The following is a 24,724-nucleotide window of genomic DNA, read 5'->3' as shown; positions in this document are numbered from 1 at the left end:
TTCCTACAGGCTATTGGTTTGTTGGAGTGTGAATGATAGAAGAGCAAAGGTTAGCTTCTGAAGTGTCAGCAGAAATATAAGCCTTGTGGAATAATTTGCAATGCCAGCACAATAAGCACTCATAAATATAAATATTGCATCTGTTCGTAGATTGTAAAGGGACAAAAGAAGGACTTTCATACTAGAATGTGATAAATATGTAATTAATTCAGTTAATTGACTATTATCCAAGAGCAGCATTAATGCACTAAGCAATTTCAGAAGAAATATCACACAGAGAAAATAATGCCTGATTTCAGATTCTTTGGTTAAATGCCAAGTTCTCAGTGCAGATTGTTGGTCACAATAAAGCCCAACTGAAATCAGTGGGACATTCCCCTAGTAATTTGTCCCATTCAGTTCTATGGGACATCAGTCCACCCAATGAAATTTTGGCCCACAAACATTACTGTTTGAAAATATCGTGCTGAGGAAATGCCATAATGTTCTCTGTTTCTACTGTTCAGGCAAAATTACAGCATGCTAGGCAATCTGTGTTTTTACTAGCTAGATAGTAGAAATGTGAATATTGTTAAAGAACAATAGTTATACCCCAGGCAAATTTACCCTATTCACATGTTCTTGCCTCCAGGCTCCTGTTCATGGGAATAATTTATCTGAATTATGGTCCCATTGTGGATCAAAAAACCCAGTGGATGGGTCCCGGTACATATAGGGCACATTTTCCTACAGATCTAGTGAGATTCCCTGGGTTTGATGATGATGATGATGTTTTGCAGAAAAGAACAAGATCTTGCAACACTATGTTGTGAGGTTTTGGCTGCCATTTTAAAAGAGGTAGGGTGGCAATTGGGGGAGAGCTGTCCCAGAGGCACCCACTAGTGTGCGGGGTGCCACAAGGTGCAGTTCTCTCCCCGATGTTATTTAACATCTACATGCGCCCCCTTGCCCAGATTGCCCGGAGTTTTGGGCTTGGGTGCCACCAATATGCAGATGACACCCAGCTCTATCTACTAATGGACGGCCAGCCTGACTGCGTCCTGGAAAACCTGGACTTAGCATTGCAGGCCGTGGCAGGTTGGCTCAGGCTGAGTGGGTTGAAGTTGAATCCAATGAATACAGAGGTCCTTTGCTTGGGCCGTGGTGCCCTGGGGGGGGGGGGAAATCCCCCTTCCGGCTTTTGACGGTGTACCACTGAAAGTGGCCCATAGAGTCAGGAGCTTGGGGGTTCTTCTGGAGCCTTCATTGTCGATGGAGGCACAGATAGCGGCCACTGCCAAGTCTGCGTTTTTTCATCTTCGATGGGCGAAGCAGTTGGCCCCCTTCCTTGGACGCCAGGACCTAGCAACGGTGATCCATGCTACGGTCACCTCGAGACTGGACTACTGTAACGCCCTCTACATGGGGCTGCCCCTGTGCTGAACTCAGTGGCTGCAGCTGGTGCAGAACGCAGTGGTTAGGCTGTTGTTGGGGCTCCCAAGATGGGAGCACATACAGCCAGGGCTGCGCGGACTGCACTGGCTGCCGGTGGTGTACCAAGTTTGTTACAAGGTGCTGGTTATTACCTTTAAAGCCCTATATGGCCGAGGACCTGTCTACTTGAGGGACCGTCTTTCCCCGTATGAACCCCAGAGAGCGCTGAGGTCAGCTGGAAAGAACCAGCTGAATATCCCTGGGCCAAGGGAGGCCAGATTGAAGTCCACCCGGGATCGGGCCTTCTCCATAGCGGCTCCCCTACTGTGGAACCAACTCCCAGAGGAGGTACGGGCCCTGCGATGTTTAGACCAATTCTGCAGGGCCTGCAAGACCCACCTCTTTAAAATAGCCTTCACTTAATACCGAGCCAAGAAGTCCTGCTGGATATGTTTTAGTCACTGGATTTTATGGAAGATCTTAACTATAGCACCATAATCTTAATGTAATTTTTAATGATTTTAAGGATGATTTTATAACTGAAATTGTAATTATTGTATATAGTTTTATTGTACACTGTATTTACGTGTTGTGAGCCGCCCTGAGCCTGCTTGCGGGGAGGGCGGGATACAAATAAAAAGTATTATTATTATTATTATTAGATGAGGAGAAAACAGAAGGAATGGGAGAGAGAAGTGGGAGCTGCCACCACCACTTCTGCCACCATAGTATGAACCAAGTGGATGGTGTATTAGGTGGGGGAGGAAAAGTAGCAGAGGCCACGTTGTGTGCCAGACAGGAGAAGACATTGTTGCAGGGTGGGAGGAAGATGAGGTTGGGAGAGGTAGAGCAAAATTACTACCACTGCTGTCCCATCACTGCTATCCAGCAGGTGCCATGTGAGCCACATGGGCAGAGGCAGTGACACAGAAAGCAGGTGGGAAGAGGGTGAGTGAGAGCAGCTGCAGTCAAGTGGGGTGAAAGGATGTGATTCTCTACATGAGTCTTGTGGATTCTCCACTTATTACTTTTTTTCCCCTCCACTTCCCATCCTCTAAATTCTGAGATGTCTTCCAGTGCTATCAACTGTTTCTACCATCTGAGATAACTCTTAATACTAAGATATATTCCAAAATATGGGAGGTGCATACACCAATTGCCTGATAAAGCATCCCTACATATGCTATGAGTTTAATTGCAATTGGTCAGCTTCAACAAATAGGAGGGAAAGGGAAACCCACACTTAGCTAAACCTTCTCACCATTTTTGGGCTAGTCTCAGCTAAGCCCTTCACCACCAGCCACTCTTCCTCTTTCTGTAGAGCTACTTTGTTTCAGTCCCTAACTTATTTTACTTTGAAACAATTTTTTTGCTGTTGCAATTTTCCCATGTTCTCTGACTTTGTGTTCTTTCAGAGATACAATTAAAAGCTTGAGAAACACCACTGGGTCACTCATTCACTCTGACCTGAGACATTAATGGGATCATGTAGAGTGGTGGTTAAAGGAGAAATGTTCTTATATATTCTTATAAATTTGGAATTCCATAATCCTTTGGTGAAAAATCTGAGGATTTATGGGAGAAGCCCAAAGTATTTTGATAAGAGTAATCACATTTCCCACAAGGCTTGTCATATCCCTTATTCAGAACAGCATCTTTTTCATACTTTAGTAAGAACTATACTCCTCAAAATTTGTCTTGTAGCAACTGGGATGAGCAGGGAAAATGGTGGTTGTAATTTATAGTTCATGAAAAACCATGAACCATGCTTCACAAATCTCCATAAACTTTGTGAGTTGCTGAACTGGTTTGTTGTTCATTAGGTTAGTGACTAAGTATCCAAAAGATGCTCCTGGGCACCCTCTCTAATATCCAGGGATCCACTTCCTGACCCCCCCCCCTTCACTGCTACCATGACCAAACAGTCCTCCTTTTTGCCTTCTGCTCTTTGGATCAGCATGTTTCTAGGGTTCTGGAGAGCCCATTCTTTCACTGTTTGCACCTTCTGGCCTTCCTCTTCCACCTCCAAGGGTTGGCCCACTGGCACGACCCCTGTGACCACCATCAAATTTACTGTACCCACTTTTCCTTGTTGTCAGCTTCCTTCCCCAGCATCAGACCCCCACCATCTATGGAAACCACTGTGGCTTTCACAAGTAAAATATCTTCTGAAATCACTGGAAAGCTGCACCACTGTGGCAGCATGGCCCACCATAGCCTTGGGTGCCAGCATGTCTGGCCCACCAACCCAAACAAAATGAACCAAAAACCAGGCTGGTTCATGGGAGGTTCACAACCAACCCAATTGCCTGAATTGTGGCTCACAATTCAATTAACCATCCTGGTTCATCATGAAATTCAGTTCATAATTTGGTTCATTCCCATCCATAGTAACAACTCCTCAAAAATACCTTGTATAATATCACTTTAAAGCAGCTTAAAAGACAGACAGAGTGGTGTTGATCAAACCATGTTTCCTCCCCCCCTCCCCCCCGTATTCCTGTTTCAACATGGTAAAAGAACTCATATTATTCTTTCAGGGCTTTTTATTTAAATCTCATGAGGATGCAGTAGAAGTCACAAGCCATTGCCTGATTGCTATGGTTAACTGAGTTAGGAGTAAAACCATTTAAAGTGAATCCTGACAAGATAGAGGTAATGCTGATCAGAAAGTCTGAGGTCTTAAAGGAGACTGTGCTTCCCACTTCTGATGGGGCTCAACAGATCTTTGCTGACTCATTCAAGGACCTAAGGGGTATATATGGACCCAGCATCACTACTGGAAAAACAAATGAATACAGCCTCAAAAATGCATTCTTTCAATTTAATTTAGCCTGGAAGATGCCTTGCTACCTAGCTGATATGGCCACCTAGATCCATGCTACCATAACCCTGAGACCAGGACTTTTCTTGTAGCAGAAACTCCTTTGCATATTAGGTCACATGCCCCTGATGTAGCCAATCCTTCAAGAGCTTACAGGGCTCTTAGTACAGGGCCTACTGTAAGCTCCAGGAGGATTGGCTATATCAGGGATATGTAGTCTAATATGCAAAGGAGTTCCTGCCACAAAAAAACCCTGCCTGAGTCTACTATAATGCATTCTAGGTCTCTCTTCAAAATCAACACAGAAACTGCAGTTAGTGCAAAATGCCAGAGATTGGTTATTATTAGGAACTAGATGATGTATGTATCCACATCCACAACCGGCAAAGGCAAACCGTGCATTTGGCCGACTGCATAAAAGGGTGTGGAGCAACAAACATCTGAAAAAAGCACAAAGATCAATGTTTACAAAGCGGTTGTGATGACAACCCTCATCCACGGCTTTGAATCGTGGGTTTTATACCGTCATCACCTGTGACTCCTTGAGTGATTTCATCGGCGCTGCTTTCGCACCATCCTCAACATCCACTGGAGTGACTTTGTGACCAACACTGAAGTCCTCAAGCGGGTGGAGGTTACAAGCATCGAGGCATTGCGTTGAAGACGCAGCTGCGCTGGGCAGGGCATATCTCCAGGATGGAAAACCACCGCCTTCCCAAGATTGCCCTGTATGGCGAACATTCCACTGGCCATCGAAATAGAGGGGCACCAAAGAAGAGGTACAAGGACTCCTTGAAGAAATCCCTTGGTACCTGTTGCATTAACCATCACCAGTGGTCTGACCTAGCCTCAGATCGCAAAGCATGGAGGCACACCATCCACCAGGCTGTCTCTTCCTTTGAGAACGCACACATAGCTGGTCTTGAGGACAAAAGGAGATTGAGGAAGAATCGTACTGCTACAGCACCAACCCCAAATCAGACTTTTTCCTGCAGCCACTGTGGCCGGACCTGCCTGTCCCACATTGGTCTTGTCAGCCACCAGCGAGCCTTCGTTCGCGAAGTCAAGCCGAGAGAGAGAGAGATGATGTATACATATTACATCTATTCTGGAGCCACAACATTGGATTCCCATTAATTAGCTGGTTAAATTTAAGGTACTGGCCATGACAGAGAAAGCCCTACATGGCCTTGGACCCTCATATCTGCAGGACTACCACTCCTTCAATGCCTCCCATCAAGACAATTTCCCTTATTTGTACAGGGCTTTCTTTCCTGAACATTGGAAAGATCAATAATTAGGAATGGGTATGAACTAGGAAAACATGGTCCAGTTTATAGTGTATGGTATTGTACCCAGTGTGTGGACCATTCAAAAATTTTGGAGCTAAACAAACTGGTTTGGTTCATGATTTGGTAGAACAGCCCCCTGGCATGCTACAGACACCAAACTCACAGAGGATCTCTGGCTGACTATCCCCTATCTTCCCTCCAAGTTTGATGATGACTGGATTTATAGGGTCCAAGTTATGCCCCCTTCCCAAAGGTGACCTTAGGAAAGCGCTTTCTGGGGAAATGCCAAGTACGTGTTCAGGAGGTTTAGGAGTGTATAGAATGGATCCTGTGCAAGCTAGAGACACCAAGCTTGCAGCAGACCTCCAGCTGACTCTCATCTATATGTCCTACAAATTATTCACAGATTGGATTTACAGGGTCTGAGGTACAGCCCCTGTTGATATATGTGTGGCAGTATCCAGATTACAGCAGACAGCTGAAGTGACAGTTGATCATCTGGCTGGAGGGGGAAATGTGGCAGAGTGCCAGGTCGCATCAGCCAAGGTAGAGTCAGCATGACTCAGCACTGACTCAGCACTGGCCTGATTGGTCAGACAGACTTGTAACGTGTGTAAATGTACAGAGACACCTTCATATGTGTGGAGAGTTTGGATGGAGTGGTGTGCGGAGCATTTTGTCAGTCTGAGATATATTCTGTAAATAAATGTACATAGTTAGTTTAACAGCTACTGTGTGCTGGACTTAATCTCTTCATCTTCAGTCACTATACTCACTAGGCAGCAGTGTGAGCATCAACAGGGTTATGGGTCCAGCATGCTTCCGCTGCGCCAACGGATTGTGAGTGTAGTTGGAGAAAGACGGCTGATGTGCTTCAGAGAGACGTAAGAAACTACCTTGGCAGAGGGAACCAGCAGTAGCTGAGACAGCAAGGCTGAGCAGAATGGCTACAGTGCTGATTGAGAAGCTTACTTCCACCAACTATACCATGTGGGCAGTTCGTGTTGAACATTTCCTGAAGAAAGAAGGGCTGTGGAATGCAGTAGCAGATCCTCCAGAGGAACCCACACCAGAAGATACCATCCATGATCAAAAGGCTCTTGCTACCATAATCTTGAGCCTATCTGACGACCAGCTCGTCCATGTCGGAGGAAAGCAGCTGGCAAAGGAGGCTTGGGACACGCTCAAGGCCGTCTATGTACAGACTACAGTGGGCTCGCTGATAGCGTCAACCAGAAGGCTGTATCGGAAGAGGATGCAAGCTGGAGAGATGGTGAGAGAACATCTTAATTCTTTATCTGCTTGTTTTCAAGAACTTGAGCAGCGTGGCAAAATAATCCCCAAGTAAGACAAAGTATACATAATCCTGAGTTCCCTGCGGTTCGATATGCTGTTAATGGCGTTCGAGGGCCAGGAAGCAGAGAGGCTAACCTTGAGCTACATAACGAGGAAGTTATTGGCAGAGGACCAGAGACAACAGGAGTGCTGCAAGCAGAAAGCTCATATCCAGCCGTGCCAGAGGAAGCCAGAGCCAGTAAGTGGAGGAGTTGCTTCCATCTGGCAGCAGTCTTCAGTTGAGAGGGTGCTGCAAGTGAAAAAGAAATGCTTTCTGTGCGGGAGTGATACACATCTGCGGAGGAGCTGCCCGGAGAGACAGAGAAGCAAGCAGAGGTCAGCACAAAGCCAGCAGGCAACTCTGGTGAGGACTAACATGTGTCAGCAGAACACTCCGTGAATTATAGACTCGGGAGCCACCCAGATGTTTTGCAACGAAAAGAGACTGTTGGAAGACACTAAACCAGCAAACCTTAAAGTCGTGAGTTTGGCAGATGGCAGAAAGGCAGAAGTCTTATGCCAAGGGACTGTATATTTTCCAGAACTGAGACACAGATTTGTAAATGTGTTGTGTGTGCCTAGCTTGGAGACAAGCCTGTTAAGCATCTCTGTGTTAACTAAAGCAGGCTTTAATGTACTATTTAATGAACATGGGTGTACTATCTCTAAAGAGGGTAAAGTGTTAGCCAGAGGTATGCTAAATGACAATGTGTTTGTGCTTGAGCTCTCTCTCTCTCTCTCGGCTCGGCTTCGCGAACGAAGATTTAAGAAGGGTGCAATAGTCCACGTTTGCTGCAGGCTCACTGGTGGCTGACAAGACCAATGTGGGACAGGCAGGTCCGGCCACAGCGGCTGCAGGGAAAAGTCTGATTTAGGGTTGGTCCTGTAGCAGTGCGATTCTTCAATGTGCTTGAGCAAAAGGGAGTAAAAGCACAGGTGGTTTGTAATCGGCAACCCCACCATAACTGCATCCATAGATTACACAGGAGAATGGGGCATGCCAGCTACCACACTCTAAACAAGACACTGGCTATTCTGGGTAAGGAAAAGGTTGAACCATGCAATGCTTATCTAGACTGCAATGTATGTAAACAGTCAAAATCCAAAGCTCACCCATTGGCAAAAGTGAGTGATAGAGTCTCAGAGAGACCGTTACAATTAATACGTGCTGATATAATCGGGCCGTTTGCACCGAGTGTGTCTAACAATAAATTTGCCCTAATCTTGGTAGATGACCTGAGCAGGTTCACTTGGGTATATGCCATGCAGAAAAAGTCTGAGGTGTTTTCAACTTTCAAATATTGGTCCAAACGGGTGCAAAAGCAATTAAACTGTAACATCTGTGCCCTGCAGACTGATCAGGGGGGGAGAATTTACAGGCAAGGAATTCACCTCCTGGCTCAGAGACCAAGGAATTAATCATAGGTTGGCAAATGTCTCTACCCCCACTGAGAATGGAATCGTATAGCGGAGAGGGGGCATTCTTCAAACAATGATCCATGCAATGTTGAGAGATAGTGGGCTCAAAATCTCCTATTGGGGGGAAGCGCTAAAGACAGCGTGTTTCCTAATTAACAGGCTTTGGACAGAAGCAACAGACAATATACCTTATAGAGTTTTGTATGGAAAGAATCCCAACTTAAATTTTCTAAACATCTTTGGGACAAAAGCCTGGGTAAACATACCACTGAATAAGAGGAGAAAAGGAGGTCCCAGGGCAAGAAAGCTGTTGTTTCTAGGGTATCAGAATGGGATGAAAGCTTGCAGGTTCGCTGACAACTGTAATGCAATAAAATTCAGCAGGTCTGCTTCATTTTGCGAGGATGATAGCTGGAGCAGGATACATGCCAACGAAATGGCCGGTGTAGAGTTACAAACACAGCAGGCTGAGGAGGGGCATGTTAAACAAGAAATTTCCTCAAGTGAGGAGGGGAGTGTGAAACAAGAAACTTCTTCCTCAGAGGAGGAGGGGCAAAAAGCTGAAAGCTCTAGCAGTGCAGAGGCTGTAAAGCCAGAAATGTCTGATGTGTCTGACAACCTTCAGGCAGAGGTCCGAGTGTCATCCCGAGTGAATAAAGGGGTGCCTCCAAGGAGGTATGTTTATGACACTGATGTAAACTATGTGCCTACTGCAGAGCCCCGGTGTTACCAAAGCGTGCTGGATTTAGATAATGGAGATTACTGGTAACCAGCTGAAAACTAAACAAAGAAATGTAACTCTAAATAAACAATGAAATGTGTTCAAATGTGTAAAGCTGTCAGCAAAATGTGAATGGAATGGGCAATGTGAAGCCAATTAAACTAAAGTGCCTAATGGATGTGTGTATCCAAGGAAAGGCAACACTGGCTGCTACGGTAATACAATGAAACCAAACTAAGCATGTGTGTTTACATTACAAAAGGTATTGGGAAAGGAAAATAAACAGAAGGCAATGGTGAAAGCATGGTAATGCTGAAAGTAATGTTGCTAATGCATTAACTAAACAAATGTAACAAATGTAAGTGTGGAAAGCACTGTAACTCTGAAGACAATGAAGAGATGTATTCACAAAAAATGTAAGGCTTGAAAGATTTGTGAAACTGAGAAAGCTGTTGCAAATTGTAATCTGATCCTGAGGAGGGGTGTTGATATATGTGTGACAGTATCCAGATTACAGCAGACAGCTGAAGTGACAGTAGATCATCTGGCTGGAGGGAGCAACGTGGCAGAGTTAGCTGCAGTTCAGGAAAAAGCCAGAGACAACAAACTCACAAGGGAACTTTGCATGAGCAGACCTCCCCCTCAGACAGACATTGAACACAAGGCAAGCATCTCCCCCCCTCCCCTGTGCTTGCTGCACCCCAAGTCTCCAAAGACAGATTTGGAATGACAGAAAGGCAGACATGACAACACTTCCAACAGTGGCTCCCCAAAGTAACTTGACAACAGCTTGGTGGGCACCACAGCCCCACCAAACAAGCAAAGGAAGGGTGCCCACAACTTGCAAAGCTCCCCATCTGCGCAGAAACACAGGTCCTGAGCACACCCATCAACCATGTTGAGTTCTTTTTATTGTGCCAAGGTATGGAAATACATGTTGAGCTGGCCAAGCCACCTCTAAAGTCTACAAAAGCAGGTTCAGAACAACTAAAAGATGGACATCCCTATAGTTCCAACAGGGGCTCCCCAAATTAATCCCAAAACAACTTGGTAGGCATTCCTGACAAACACTAGAACTCAGTGAGGTGTACCCACAATGCTCCCAGACCCTCTCAAGATCAAACACATAAATCCTGGTTATTGATCATTAGTGGAACATATGCAAAGGGGTAGTCATGATGTGGGAGGGATTGCTTGCATGAGCAAATATTTGTTGAGGTAGATGTTTGCTGAGGTGGATGTTGTTCCAAGAGGTTGGTGTTGTGTTATGAGATAGATGTAGTTGCATGAAGTAGGTGTTGGGTGAGGGAGCCCACCCCAACTTGGTAAAGATGGCCATTCTCTCACCCAAGTGCCAAGGCTCAACTTGCATGCCACAAGCTGAATCACCCAGAGAGGAGGAGTACTGGCGGGACAGTGGGACAACAGGAGGCCTGGATGTCCAGAGAGGGGTAGCCCCAGCAGGGAGAGGTTGACTTTGAGGAAGGCCAACTCATCCACCCTGGCTGGCTCCAGACAGGAGGGCTGAGGGCTGAGAATGTCTCCCAGGTGTGAGAACACCCACTTGCTCTAGACACTGATGGGAGTAAAGGAGAGAAGTCTCATGGCTATGCAAGACAGGTTGGGCCAGATGGTAGCCTTGTATGATCAGTACTCCAGAGGATGGGTACAGGCAGGCTCATGGGACTCAGCGAGGTACTCCCTTGCCATCCCCTCTGCCAAATCCTCCACCATCACATGCCTGGTAGCCCCACAGCTGCTGATTTCCCAGTTCACTACTGTTAGCCAGGAGTGAGACTTCTCCCTGGTTGGGCTCTCAGAGGCAGAGGTGCTAAACTGTGGCTCCCCCCCAATTCTCTCTGGCCACATTTGCAGGCCTGTACCCTCTACACTTCTTTGCAGAGCTCATGCTTCCATTGTACTCCACATATGATTTCCACATTCAAGAGAGCAATGCTGCCTTTTATCTGTGGGTCACAGATACAGGCCAGCTTGTATCCCCCCTTTTTGCAGAGAGGATGCAACCTTATAGTGATGCCTACCTGCAACCTCTGTTCAAAGGACCTGATATGTGTGGAAAACAGCCTCTGGGCCTGGCTCCAGTGCTGAGGCCAGTGCCCAGCCCAGCCCTTGAATCAGGTGGATCACTTGTTCCAGGTGGTATCCTGGAAGGGTTTGAAGACATGCACCATTTGGGAGAAGGTCAGCCAGTTGTTGGAGCTGATGCTGAGCTCTTCTTCCCCTTGCAGGATGATCATGGAAAAGATAATGTCCTGCACCAAGCTCTTCGGTTCCACCAAACATGCAATCATGGTGTAGGTGGAGTTCCAATGGATGGGCAAGTCCAGAATGAGCTGGATTCACCCCCTCTGCCACCTCTCACACAGCAGACAGGGGTCACTGGGGAAAATGTGGAAATATTTCCGAAGTGTGGCAGGATAGGTTCAGTGCCCAGGGATTGGGGCCGCTGGAGAAGCTGCCTTTGTGGATGATTCACTATTCCCTCAGTGGTTGTTGCTGCTGTCAGTAAAAGGCTTCCCAGGTCTTTGAGGCAGAACTCATTGGGGACAGTCCTGACTAGGGTTGCCATCTTCAGGTTGGAAAATGCCTGGAGATTTTGTGGTGGAGTCTGCAGAAGTTAGAGTTTGGGGAGAGAAGAGGTCTCAGCTGAATATAATGCCATAAAGTCTACCCTCCAAAGCAGGAGTCAAGTAGCACCTTTAAGACCAACAAACTTTTATTCAGAATGTAAGCTTTCATGTGCATCCACATATCTTCAGACGAGGAATGAGGTACAGGTACAGAATAAAATTCTGTATTCTGAATAAAAGTTTGTTGGCCTTAAAGATGCAACTTGACTCCTGCTTTGTTCTATTACTGCTTCAGACCAACATGGCTGCCCACCTGAATCCACCCTCCAAAGTAGTTATTTTCTCCAGGGGGAGAGGGATCAGTTGTCTGTAGTTTAGTTGTGATACCAGGGGATCTTCAGGCTCCACCTGGAGGTTGGCTACCCTAGGCCTAGCAGCACCCTCTGGGTGACTTGATGCCACCTGACTGGCATGACTTAACTAGGTCTGGCTGCTTGCTATTGTTTAGCAGCAGTCCCCCTATGACAGCCAGTGTGGCCTAGCAGTTAGTACTTCAGAACAGGGTCTGCCAGACCCAGGTTCTTGCTGTGGAAACTCTCTGGGTGATTTCTGACCAGTCATAGACTTTTAGCCTAACCTACCTCACAGGGATGTTGTGTAGATCAAAAGGGGGAGAGGAAAATGATGTAAACTGCTTTGGTTCCTGCTGTGGAGAAAGGCTGTCCTTTTCCTAGGTAGGGGGTGAAGGGAGGAGGAAGGAGATGAAAAGCTGAAATCAGAGGAAACAAGATAAAGGTAGGTTGATGGTTTTCTGGGAAAGAGATAGGGTTGCCAACTCCTGGTTGGGAAATCCCTGCAGATTTGAAGGTTGGAGTCTGGAGACGGCAGGATTTGAGGAGGGGTACAGTGCCATAGACTCCACCCTCCAAATCAACCATTTCCTCCTGGGGAACCATTGTTGCCAATCTCCATGTGATGGCTGGAGATCACTCAAAATTACAACTTCTCTCCAGATGGCTGAAGATCACTCAGAATTACAACTTCTCTCCAGAGATCAGTCCTCCTAGAGAAAATGGCTGTTTTGCAGGGTGGTCTCTGTATCCTTATACCCTGCTGAGGTAGCTTTCCTCCTGTTTGGTCCACACCATGGAGAAAGACTGTTCCTTTACTAGGTAGAGGCTGCAGGAAGTAGGGGAGGAGATGGAAAACTGAAGTCAGATCAATTCCCCTATAGAAAACAGCCACTTTGAGGTGCATACTCTATGGTATACCATAACACAATCATGCCATGCCAAAAAAGACAGATCACACTACAAGCATACACTGATGCTAAATACCACAAGGCTGAATATGACAGGAAAAGGCAGCAACAGTTCACTGTGGTCAAAAGGAATGCTGAGCTTAAGTGTCTGCATGATCATCATCATGCTATGACACCACAGCAAATTGACCCCAGCCTGGGCCACTCAGAGCCTCTTTCTAGAGCTTGTTGTATTTATTCCCACAATGGATCTTATTCCCAGTTAATTATATAATTACCAATAAACCCTACTGATTTTGTACATAATATACAGAGTAAGTCTACAGAACAGCAAATTCCCTCAATTTTTTCAGTAAGCTGAATTTCCAACATCAGTGACAGCAGAGATAGGCTTAGCAATACCTTCAAAATTCATCCTAAACTTTCAATGAATTTAAAATCCTTCTTAGTTCCAGTTTGATGAACTTGGAGGACAAACTCTTAGTTTTATTTTAAAAGAAGTGAAAAGATACCTTGGTGTTTGTCACTTGAAATGGAACTTTTGAACCATTTGTAACCAGGGATGTCTGCCTCTCAGTTGGTCTTGAAGAAATTATATTTGTTGTGGGAGGTTGATTGTGTAATACTGAAGACAGGCAGAGATGTACAGTCTCCTTCAGAGCCTTCAACTGTGACTCCTGAGGAGAAAATGTCATTTGATCATAAAGACAGATTACAGAGTATAATATTTTAATCTGCACCTTTCATTTCATGTTCTTTAAAGTTTTCAACACATAACAACAAAAATAACATACATTAGTGAACAGGTGCACATGTCAAAGTGCTATCTATTTGCCTAAAAGGAAGATTAGATCCCCCCCCCCTCCTGCCACATATATCAAATAGAGAACTATCTTAAATTTACACATATGTCACAGTTATCTACAGGGTGAGAACATGTTTGTATTCAATATTTTTTTAGGAATATCACCTTACATTCAGAAACATTTTCCTTCTGCGTGAATATGGATAAATGAGTATAGGATGCAGTAGCTCCAAGTAGCATCTTCATTCTTGTATGGGAAACTAGTATTTCCTAGAACAACCAAAACTATAGAAATACCAGATACTACACCTCAAAATTAGTAATTTAATGGTTTAACTAGTGTTATCCACCTCCTGGTGGGGCCTAGAGAGAACCGCAAATGATTTTCAGACTACACAGACTGGTTCCCATGAAGAAAATGGCTGCTTTGAAGAGTTTACTTTATGGCAGGGGTCCCCAATTGGCCCGTGGCCCATTAGCAACTGGGCCACGGAGTGAGGCAGAGACCTTCACCTACTCCTTATTTAAAGACCCCCATGGGGGCAGCAGGGAAGGGGCATGGGCTTGTGGGCAGCCTAGGGCAGCAAAAATCCCAGCATCCCCACCCCCACCAGTCCATGGAAAAATTGTCTTCCATAAAACCAGTCCCTGGTGTCAAAAAGGTTGAGGGCCACTGCTTTTTGGTATTATATCCCACTGACGTCCCTCCCATTTCCAAACCTCACTCTCAGGCAGCTCCTTCAAATTATTCAGGAATTTCCCAACTCAGATTTGGCAACACTAGCTTGAATGTACATTATCGTATTAAAGACAATACATTCATTTATTATATGTGTTTTGTACAGTAACTATTTAAAACATAGGTCTTGGTGATGCTTAAATTATATGTTCCCCATAGTTCATATCATATATGCATTGCATTTTAAGTGCTGCATGAGTTCTTTTGCAGGGTAGTCCTGCATATACAAGCCCTCTGCTTGAGCCACAGACAGCAATGTGTCCCTCCCTTTCTTTTAAATACAGAACAAGGGAATATTGGGAGGGGAGTGGCCTACAGCAAGAGGGGGCTATTGGAGTGGCTGTATGACCAGTGCCTCACACACTGAGTTCTGCAGCCCCCACATTGGGGCCAAAAATCCCAGCTACAAATACAAGTTGATGGTGTGTGAACTAGCAGAGACTGACCAAGAGAGAGATCTTGGGGTCATGGTAGATAACTCGCTGAAAATGTCAAGACAGTGTGCAATTGGGGACTTCCTGTTTGGCTGGAAGACAGTCTGCAGCTCCCTAACAGAGGGGGATTTTATTGTCACTGTTCAGGGTATTAAAGACCCCTGATAAGGTCTATACTCATTAACCCTAGGCAAGGGTTAACCCAAGACGACTTATCTTCCTTTAATGCTGTTGATATCGAACTGGAAGAGTCAGGAAGCTGACTCCTTCATTTCTTGATGTCCGGCAATGGAATTTGTCAACCATCGTCTGCAGTGACTCTAAAGTGACTTCGGTCACTTAAGGCTGTCGGAATCCAAGCACTCTAGAAGGACTGATTTTAATTGCAAGAAAATAACAGCCGAGGGAGTTGAGAACATCTAAAAGGTACACTTATCATTCTTATCTTCACGCTGAGAGACTTTGAATATAGTTTAAACACTGAGTGGATTAACAACAGACGAAGGCAAAGCATAATTGAATGGAAAAAAAAACTTTTACCTTGTTAAGCTGAGCTCTGTGGCTTTGGAAGTGAACAACAGCAAAAAAAATAAAAAAAAAACTTTCAAGATAAGAGTGAAAATTGGCAGTCGGAGGCTGGTGACGCAGAAGAAAGAAAAGAGAGTTGCCGTGTATATATGCCCATAAACTGCAGAACCTTGAATGAACTGAGCTAAGTGGGGGCATAGTAGGAAAGAATTCAGCTTGTGAAAATTGAACGCCGTAAAAATAATTGCCTTCAAAGATATCTGGAGTAAAGACATATTGTTGTGGATTTTTGTGGTTGCGGTTTCTTCATGCAGCTCAAAAAAACTGCGAGATTAGACACGAGATCAGTCTAAGCTGTGACAGGAAGTGAAACTAAAAGGGGCTGGACAATAAATCAGAGCCTATAAGGATAACAAGAGCTGTGACATCCGACCTTTGAACTAGGAAGGAATTGAGTCCAAGATTCAGACCAAGAAAGACGAAGAGAGACCTCTCTAGGCTGGAACTGTACCATAGAGAAATAACGATTGCCATTTTAAAAGGGAGAAAAACTGTCAAAATTGTTAAAATTCAATATCTTTGCTCAGGAAGAAGGGAGAAAAACGAAACTAGTCTCATCTGAAAGAACTGGCTCTAAGCTATTGGATTGGATGCCAAACTTTATGTGGGGATTTTTTTAAGGTTTGGTGATTTTTTATATGTCAGTAGAAAGAATAACACGTGCAAGGGCCCAATCATTTGACAAGATGCAGTCTCAATTTGACGCTCTGGAGGCAAAAATGTTAAAAGCTATGGACAAATTGCATTTGGCAATAAAAAAAGATATTAAAAAAGAAGTTGGAGACCTTAGGAAGGAGATAGAGAGTTTTAAGGAAGAGACTCAAAATAAAGTGAAAGAGGTAGAGATGAAAGTGGATACACAGGCCTCTGCCTTGCTAAAAATCCAAGAAAAGGTCATAATACACGACTGTAAGTTGCTGGAGTCACAAGTGCGTCTAAGAGGGGTACCTGAAAAAGAAGAGACAGATTTAAAAGGCTATATGGTGGATATCATCACTGAGTACATAGAAGAAGACCCTGACAGATTTAAGAGTATGTTGGAGGGTGCCTATAGAGTCAACTCAGTTTATGCGAAAAATAAAGGCCTGCCAAGAGACATCGTCATAAGATTAAGATCAAAAGAGGTGGCAGAGAAAATCTTGAGGAAAGGGTACCAAAAAGCCTGGGCAATAGAAGGGAGCAGAGTTAAAATAATGAAAGAGCTACCAAGAGAAGTGATCAGCGATAGGAAAAAGTACAAGAAGCTAACCAATCAGTTGTGTGCAGAGGGCACAAGATATAGATGGATAATACCAGAGGGTCTTGGATTTGAACAAAATGGCAAAAGGATTACAATAAAAAGCGAACAAGAGATGCATAGCTTTTTTGAAGAAAATAAAGAACCAACATCATAATGGAGTACAAATTACTATCTTGGAATATAAATGGACTAAACTCACCACAGAAAAGAAGGAGAACATTTCATTGGATTAAAAAGCAAAAATGTAATATAATTTGTTTACAGGAAGTTCATATACAACGCAAGGACAGTAAATTTTTGTGGAATAGAAATTTGGGGTTGGAATTTTTTTCACTAGCAGAGCAAAAGAAAAGAGGGGTGGTTTTTTACATTAAAGAACAACTTGACCCAAAATTAATCTTTAAAGATAAAGAAGGAAGATATATTGCTGTTGAGGTGACAATAGAGGCGAAAAAAATGTTACTACTAGGACTTTATGCACCCAATGGAGCGAAAGACAAATTCTTTAAAGACATAAATCGACAAATGGACGAAGAGACCTATGACCAGGTATTGATGATGGGCGATTTTAATGGGACAATACAAAATAACCTTGACAGATCAAGTCCAAAGAAGAGTGATAAAGAAGGGAAGCTGCCCAATTCTTTCTTTGAGTTGATTAAACAGGAAGATCTAGAAGACATTTGGAGAAAGTTCAACCCTGAGGTAAGAGACTATACATTTTTCTCAGCAAGGCATAATTCTTTTTCCAGAGTTGACATGTTGTGGGGTTCCCAAGGCTTGGGCCTCATAACAAAAAAAATTGAGATTCTTCCAAAGGTTTGGGCGGACCATAATCCAATATGCTGGTCCACAAAATTGCAAAGAAAATCAAGAAGATGGAGAATTAATGAGGATTTACTACAAAATAAAGACACTGTGTCATTCTTGGAAAAGGAGACTGCAGCATTCTTCCAAATAAATGAAACGGATGATATGGAGTATCAAACAGTATGGGACACTTATAAAGCAGTAATGAGGGGTATATTAATTACATTGAATAATAAAGACAAAAGAGCAAGAGAAGAAAGGCTGTCAGCACTGCAAAATGAAATAAATAAAAAAGAAAAGGACTTAAAAAAAAGACCAGGGAAGAAAAAATTAATAAAAGAAATTACGATATTACAATCCCAAGTTAAACATTTGCTGAATAAAGAACTAGAATGGAATTTAAAAAATTTGAAACAGAAATCGTTTGAAAGTGCAAACAAACCTGGTAAATACCTGGCCTGGCAATTAAAAAGAAAGAAAGAAAATAAGACTATAAATAAAATCATGGCAAATGGGAAAACAGTAGTGGATCAAGAAGGAATTAAAAGAGAATTCTTTAAATACTATGCAAATTTATTCAAGGGTGTGAAAGTAAGTAAAGAAAAAGTGGAAGAGTATTTACGAAACATCCAGGTGGCACCTTTGACGGAATATATGAAAAAGATATTAAATGACCCAATAGAGAAAATTGAAATAGAAGCAGCAATAAAAGCAATGCAAGAGGGTAAAGCTCCAGGGCCAGATGGATTTACATCAAAATTTTACAAATCTCTTAAGGATGAATTAACACCCAAACTGTTGAAGTTGCTAAACACGATAAGAGAAGAAGGGAAAATCCCAAAGACCTGGAGGGAGGCTGTAATCTCTTTGATTCCTAAGGAAGATAAAGATAGCACAAATGTGAAAAATTATAGACCAATCTCATTGTTGAATAATGACTATAAGATCTATACAAGAATCTTAGCAGAGCGACTGAAACAATACCTGACCAACTTTATAAACAAAGACCAAGCGGGATTTCTTCCTAAAAGGCAAATAAGGGACAATGTAAGAGCTGTTATTAATGTCGTGGAATACTATGAAAAGCACCCGGAAAAAGAAGTGGCCTTATTTTTTGTTGACGCAGAGAAAGCCTTTGACAATTTAAATTGGGACTTTATGTTTGCGGTAATGGAAAAAATTAATTTAGGAGAACAATTTATAAAAATGACAAGAGCAATATATACAGATCAGCATGCAAAATTGTGTATAAATGCAGACCTTACCAACGAATTGAAAGTGAGTAAAGGAACAAGGCAAGGATGCCCGCTATCACCATTGTTGTTTATAATGACTCTTGAAATTCTGTTACAACAAATTCAAAAAGATGAAAAAATAGAAGGTCTAAAAATTAGAAGATTCTCTTATAAATACAAAGCTTTTGCAGACGATATAGTGTTCATAATGGAGAATCCGGTTCAAGTGTCACCACTGCTGTTAGCTAAGATAAAAGAGTACGGAGAACTAGCAGGATTATACATAAATAAGGAGAAATCGAAATTCCTCTGTAAAAATATGCAACCAAATAAAACAAAAGAACTACAAAAGGTGACAGGTTGTGAAGTCACAACCAAAGTTAGGTACCTTGGAATAGAGATAACAACGAAGAACATTGATTTATTCAAAAACAATTATGAAAAACTGTGGTACAAGATGGACAAAGATTTGATGAAATGGAATAAACTCAACTTGTCCTTACTGGGCAGGATAGCTGCAATCAAAATGAATATTTTGCCAAGGATAATGTATTTGTTTCAAACCATCCCGATTGTAAAAGATGCAAAACAATTCAACAAATGGCAAAGGAAAATCTCTGATTTCATTTGGGCCGGAAAGAAACCAAGGATAAAAATGAAGATCTTAACGGATGCCAAAGAGAGAGGAGGTTTTCAACTTCCCGATCTAAGACTATATCACGATGCAGTTTGTTTGACATGGATAAAAGATTGGATAATGCTGTTAGACAAAAAACCTTTGTGGTTAGAAGCTCACGGAAACAGATTCGGCTGGCATGCATACATGTACTATGGGAAGAATAAAATGGATGGTTTTTTCTCTCACCACTATGTCAGAAATACATTACTAAATACTTGGATAAAATACAAGAAATACGGGGACGAGAGAAAACCACTATGGATAGTGCCAGCAGAAGTAATAAAAATAACAGCTGATTCTGAAGAAAAAAGAGAAATGTCATATAACCAACTGCTTAAGATGCAAGGAGACAAAATTGAATTAAAAACCTCAGAAGAGTTAAATAACAATTATGACTGGTTTCAAATGCAACAAATTAAGACAGTGTGCGATTGCAATAAAAAAGGCCAATGCCATGCTGGGAATTATTAGGAAGGAAATTGAAAACAAATCAGCCAGTATCATAATGCCCCTGTATAAATTGATGGTGCGGTCTCATTTGGAATACTGTGTACAATTCTGGTCACCGCACCTCAAAAAAGATATTATAGCATTGGAGAAAGTCCAGAAAAGGGCAACTAGAATGATTAAAGGGTTGGAAAACTTTCCCTATAAAGAAAGGTTGAAACGCTTGGGGCTCTTTAGCTTGGAGAAACGTCGCCTGCGGGGTGACATGATAGAGGTTTACAAGCTTATGCATGGGATGGAGAAAGAAGAGAAAGAAGTACTTTTCTCCCTTACTCACAATACAAGAACTCGTGGGCATTCAATGAAATTGCTCAGCAGTCGAGTTAAAACAGATAAAAGGAAGTAGTTCTTCACCCAAAGGGTGATTAACATGTGGAATTTACTACAGGAGGTGGTGGCGCCTACAAGCATAGCCAGCTTCAAGAGGGGGTTAGATAAAAATATGGAGCAGAGATCCATCAGTAGTTATTAGCCACTGTGTGTTTGTGTGTGTGTGTGTGTGTGTATGTATGTATATGTGTGTATGTATGTATATAATTTTTTTGGCCACTGTGTGACACAGAGTGTTGGACTGGATGGGCCATTGGCCTGATCCAACATGGCTTCTCTTATGTTCTTAGTTCCAGATGCTGTTGACTTAGCTGTCTGTGCTGCTATGTTGTCTTCTCTGTTGTGATGGTGATACCTCTGTTGCTGGTTTATTATAGGACTGGGATTATGTTTTGCTGGTATTAGTGGCTATCAAGCGGAGAAGGAATATGGAATTAGGCTGCCTGTTTTATATTTTGAAGTATATTCAAACTTCAAGCAGATTTTCATACAGAGTATACTTGAGACATTTGTGTAATTTTTCACTATTAACTTTACTGCTATGCTATATCGTTTCATTTCCAGCCCCCACTTTAATAATTTCTTAAAATCCTAATGATACACTTGCCCCTCACTGAGAATTAAAGCGGGGGCGGGGGGGGGGAGAATGACTCTTCTTCATCATTCTCAAAAAACCCATGCCAAATGAGTATACCATTACTGACAGAATGGTCCTCAACTCCAATAAGAATACTCATTATGACTAAAATCAAGTATGTCTATGTTTTTATAGGAATAAGATTATCTGCTGTCATATTAGGCTGCAATAGCTATTAAGAGAGCTCAAAGAAGTGCACAAAGGGGTTCTTACTTTGTCCAGAGAAGCTTTTTCCAGTTCTTCTTTTGCAATTGCTAGCTTTTGCTCCAAATCAGTAAGTTGCTGTGCCTGTGGGAAATTTAAAAACAAATTAGTTTGTGAAAATTATAAACCCATTTTTTGTCCACTAAACTTGCATAAGAAAAAAAACACAAGGTTTTACTTTGGAAGAACAATAAATGATATAAAGATAGAACAACGTTTGAGTCCAGTGCTATCTTTAAGACCAACAAAGTTTAATTCTCAGGAATTAATACTTCTTCAGATACAGTGAAACAGGACTTCCCCAACCATTACACATAGGGGGAGGGAGTTAGTTGCCAGGAAGAGCTAGTTAGATTCAAGAGGCATAAATAATTGGGTAACTATAGCTGAGATTGGATTAAAGTATTTGGTAAAATCTGTGAATTGCTGAGATTGGATTAAAGTATTTTTGGTAAGATCGGTGAATAGCAGTAAATTAGCATACAAATACAAGAGTTAACAAACTAATGTAGGAACTAAGTTTCAGTCCAGTGGCACCTCCAAGACCAACAAAGTTCAATTCTGGGTAAAAACAAGAATTGAGAGACTTAGTATGCATATATGTCCACTTCCTCAGAAATACTGAAACAAATTCCCTCCAACCTTACATATAGGTAAGGGAGAGTTAATCACCAAGAAAGTCTAATTAAAGTCAACATGTATAAGTAACTGACCAATAAATACAGCTAAGATTGTGCATAGCACCAAAACTGGCATACAGATAATAAAAGAGGTAACAACAGATTTTAGGACAAGGAAGACTGTAATTCATGAAAATGGGTTGAAGAAGAACTTGTGATATGGGGTTTTTACAACAGTATCCAAATCCAGATATCAAGATGTGACAAACTGCTCTTCAAATCTTAAAAGTGCTGTGCAAACAGGTAATGGACTATGAAGAGTTAATTCTTCACAGATCCAGAGAGCCTTGGGTGACAGGCTACTCCATGAGATCTGATTGGTTAGCATTCTGTTAGAGAAAGATTTGATAGATGAATTTCTCCTCACCATTCAGCTCTCAAGTCTTTCTCTGCTTAACTGATGCTAACTAACCTAAACAAATACTCATGCAAGGATATTAATAAATTGTAACATATTGACTTTCCACAAGAAAGATGGTTTTTCAAGATCAATAAATGTTTATAAGGAATGGTTGCTACTTACACTGAAAAAGTGCAGCTCCAATTAATAGGTATAAATCAGACCTGCACATACTGAGGAGCCCACATTCATCAGAGATGATAACTATGAACCACTCACCATTCTGTGAAAGAGACAGATGGCATAGCATCAGTGTGTAATTAAGTTATTAAGTATTTAAGTTATGATATTATATGAGTAACATTGAGTATGCCCCCCACTAAGAGCCAGGAATAATCCTAATTTTAAAAAAAGGATTTTTCACATAGAGTTCTGTCCTTGGCTGTAGCTCTGTTCCCAATGAGTGTTCACAATGATGCTATGCCATTTATCTCTTTCACAGAATAGTGGTTCATCTTTCTTGTAAAAAGTCAGTATGTTACAATTTAATAATATTGTTACATGAGGTTTTTTTTAGGACTCATACACAGCCTGCTTGGCCTGAAAAAGATATACATATATATGTATACATGTACACACACACACAGAGACACTTTTATGTGGGTTTTAGTACAATTTGAAGAGCCCCATAGCACAGAGTGTTAAAGCTGCAGTACTGCAGTCCTAAGTTCTGCTCATGACCTGAGTTCGATCCCCGGTGGAAGCTGAGTTTTCAGGTAGCCAGCTCGAGGTTGACTCAGCCTTCCATCCTTCCAAGGTCGGTAAAATGAGTACCCAGCTTGCTGGGGGGAAAGTGTAGATGACTGGGGAAGGCAATGGCAAACCACCCCGTAAAAAGTCTGTTTTATCCCTATGTTACCCCTATCAATTTCATATCTATTTTCCTAGGTCTGTGTGAGGGTTGTATGATTTTATTGCCTTGTATGTGTGTTCTATTTTTCTAATAAAATCCAATCATTTTATTTAGTTAGCCTCCTCATCATTTAAGAGGGAATTTCTGGAGGTCATCTCCTGTATACATTGGTTCTGTATCCCACTGAGCCATAATTGCCCACCTTTTTAATTTCCCAACCTCTTATTGAGGACAATTTGGCTTACAGACTTATGGAAACTAACTTGGAGGTTTCCTTTAAATGAACTACTAACCTTATAGCCCAGCTGACTACTCCTGCAGTAGTACAGCCACCTGCAGTTCATGTCCCCATACAATAAAAAATAAATATGAGGAAGTTGAAATTGATGTAGGTGATGTGTGGTGATTTGGGTTATATATTATAGCACCACCCATTTTTAAAAAAAAAAAAAAAATACAGCATTTGTAGCCTCCCTTGCTCATGCTCAAGTTAGATCACAGAACAAAAAATATTCAGAAAGTAGAGAATTCCAATTAACAGCACCATAAGATGAGGAATATGGAAATAAACAAAAATGCAAACAGAAAGTATAATACATTAATACAGACTTTCCTGACACTGGAGGAAGTAGAGCTGTGCCAGTTATTGGGGATGAGAATCACTGTTCCACAACATGCAGGCAGTAATTCAAGCAATGAAAAAGCTTTCTTGAGCCACCTGTTCCAGGCAATGTCAACAATGACCAGGCAGCCTTTGTGTTGTAACAGCCCCATCTGGGAAAGCCCTCACAAACTGTCCAAGAACTCTGGGTTCTAAAATTAAAATAGTTTCTTATAATGCAACCACTAACATTATGGCTAGTATAATTGTCCCATTTGTAAATGTAAGTGACTTTGAGGTTACTTCTGGTTATTTATATAGGAGAAGGGGGAAAAGGACACTGGAGCAGATGGTTATCTCTGCTATAAGAAATTTTAATGAGGCACTGAACATTTTTTTTGCATATGAATTGCTCTGCAAGGTTTTAACTCATAAGTCATAAAGGATACAAAATTTAGAGCTCTTGCCAAACATTTCCAAACACACAGTTGTGGGATCTTATCACTTATTTTTCCCAGAGATGCCACCATCCAGATGTCTAACTTCTATATTTTCCCTTACAGTGCTATAGGAAATGGCATTTTAGCCATTCTGTCATTAATGTGTGGCTTTGGACAGGTGGATGCTTTACTAGTAGATGGCATGAAATGAAAGAATAATATGCACTGAATTAAGAAATTATGTTAAGTATATTAAATCTCTAACCTAAACTGACAAAAATCATGCCATAGCAAAAGCACTCTTGGGCTTAATCATAATTCTAACACCAATAAGGAAAGAATATTAGCAAGCTTCAAAAAAAAAGTTGGCTGCATTTTAATATTGTAATGCTTTAATCTGCTTAAATTCTTCTGAATTGCTTACAGGAATGCTACTTAGATAGGGGGTTGAGTGAAAGTGTGGACAGAATATTAGATTCCACTGTGGGAGACCCAAGTTCAAATCCCTGTTCAGGCAACTTCAATAAATAACAATTACAGATTTTTATACATGATCAAGCAAAGCATTCAAGTCTCTGTAGTATGAGATCTTCTATAGATGCTATATGCATTCCCAATACTTCTATTTTTTAAAAAAATTCCAGAATCTGTATATAAGGTTGCATTTATTTTCACCAATTCTCCCT

General features: G+C 42.0%; 1 protein-coding gene across 3 annotated transcripts in view; it reads right to left on the bottom strand.

Moving 5' to 3' along the window:
• The window catches only part of LUZP2 (leucine zipper protein 2), a 783,128-nt gene that overhangs the window by 148,402 nt on the left and 610,002 nt on the right, over positions 1-24,724 (bottom strand). For all 3 annotated transcript variants that reach the window (XM_060262788.1, XM_060262789.1, XM_060262787.1), the window contains exons 8-9: positions 21,074-21,148; positions 13,369-13,533 (exon numbers count right to left, since the gene is read on the bottom strand). In XM_060262788.1, the coding sequence (XP_060118771.1) occupies positions 13,369-13,533; positions 21,074-21,148 (240 nt within the window). The remainder of the gene's footprint in view (positions 1-13,368; positions 13,534-21,073; positions 21,149-24,724) is intronic.

Source organism: Heteronotia binoei, chromosome 21 (assembly GCF_032191835.1).
Source record: "Heteronotia binoei isolate CCM8104 ecotype False Entrance Well chromosome 21, APGP_CSIRO_Hbin_v1, whole genome shotgun sequence".
NCBI lineage: Eukaryota > Metazoa > Chordata > Lepidosauria > Squamata > Gekkonidae > Heteronotia > Heteronotia binoei.
The sequence above is the reverse complement of the archived record's forward strand: the minus strand, read 5'-3'. Positions and strand labels throughout refer to the sequence as shown.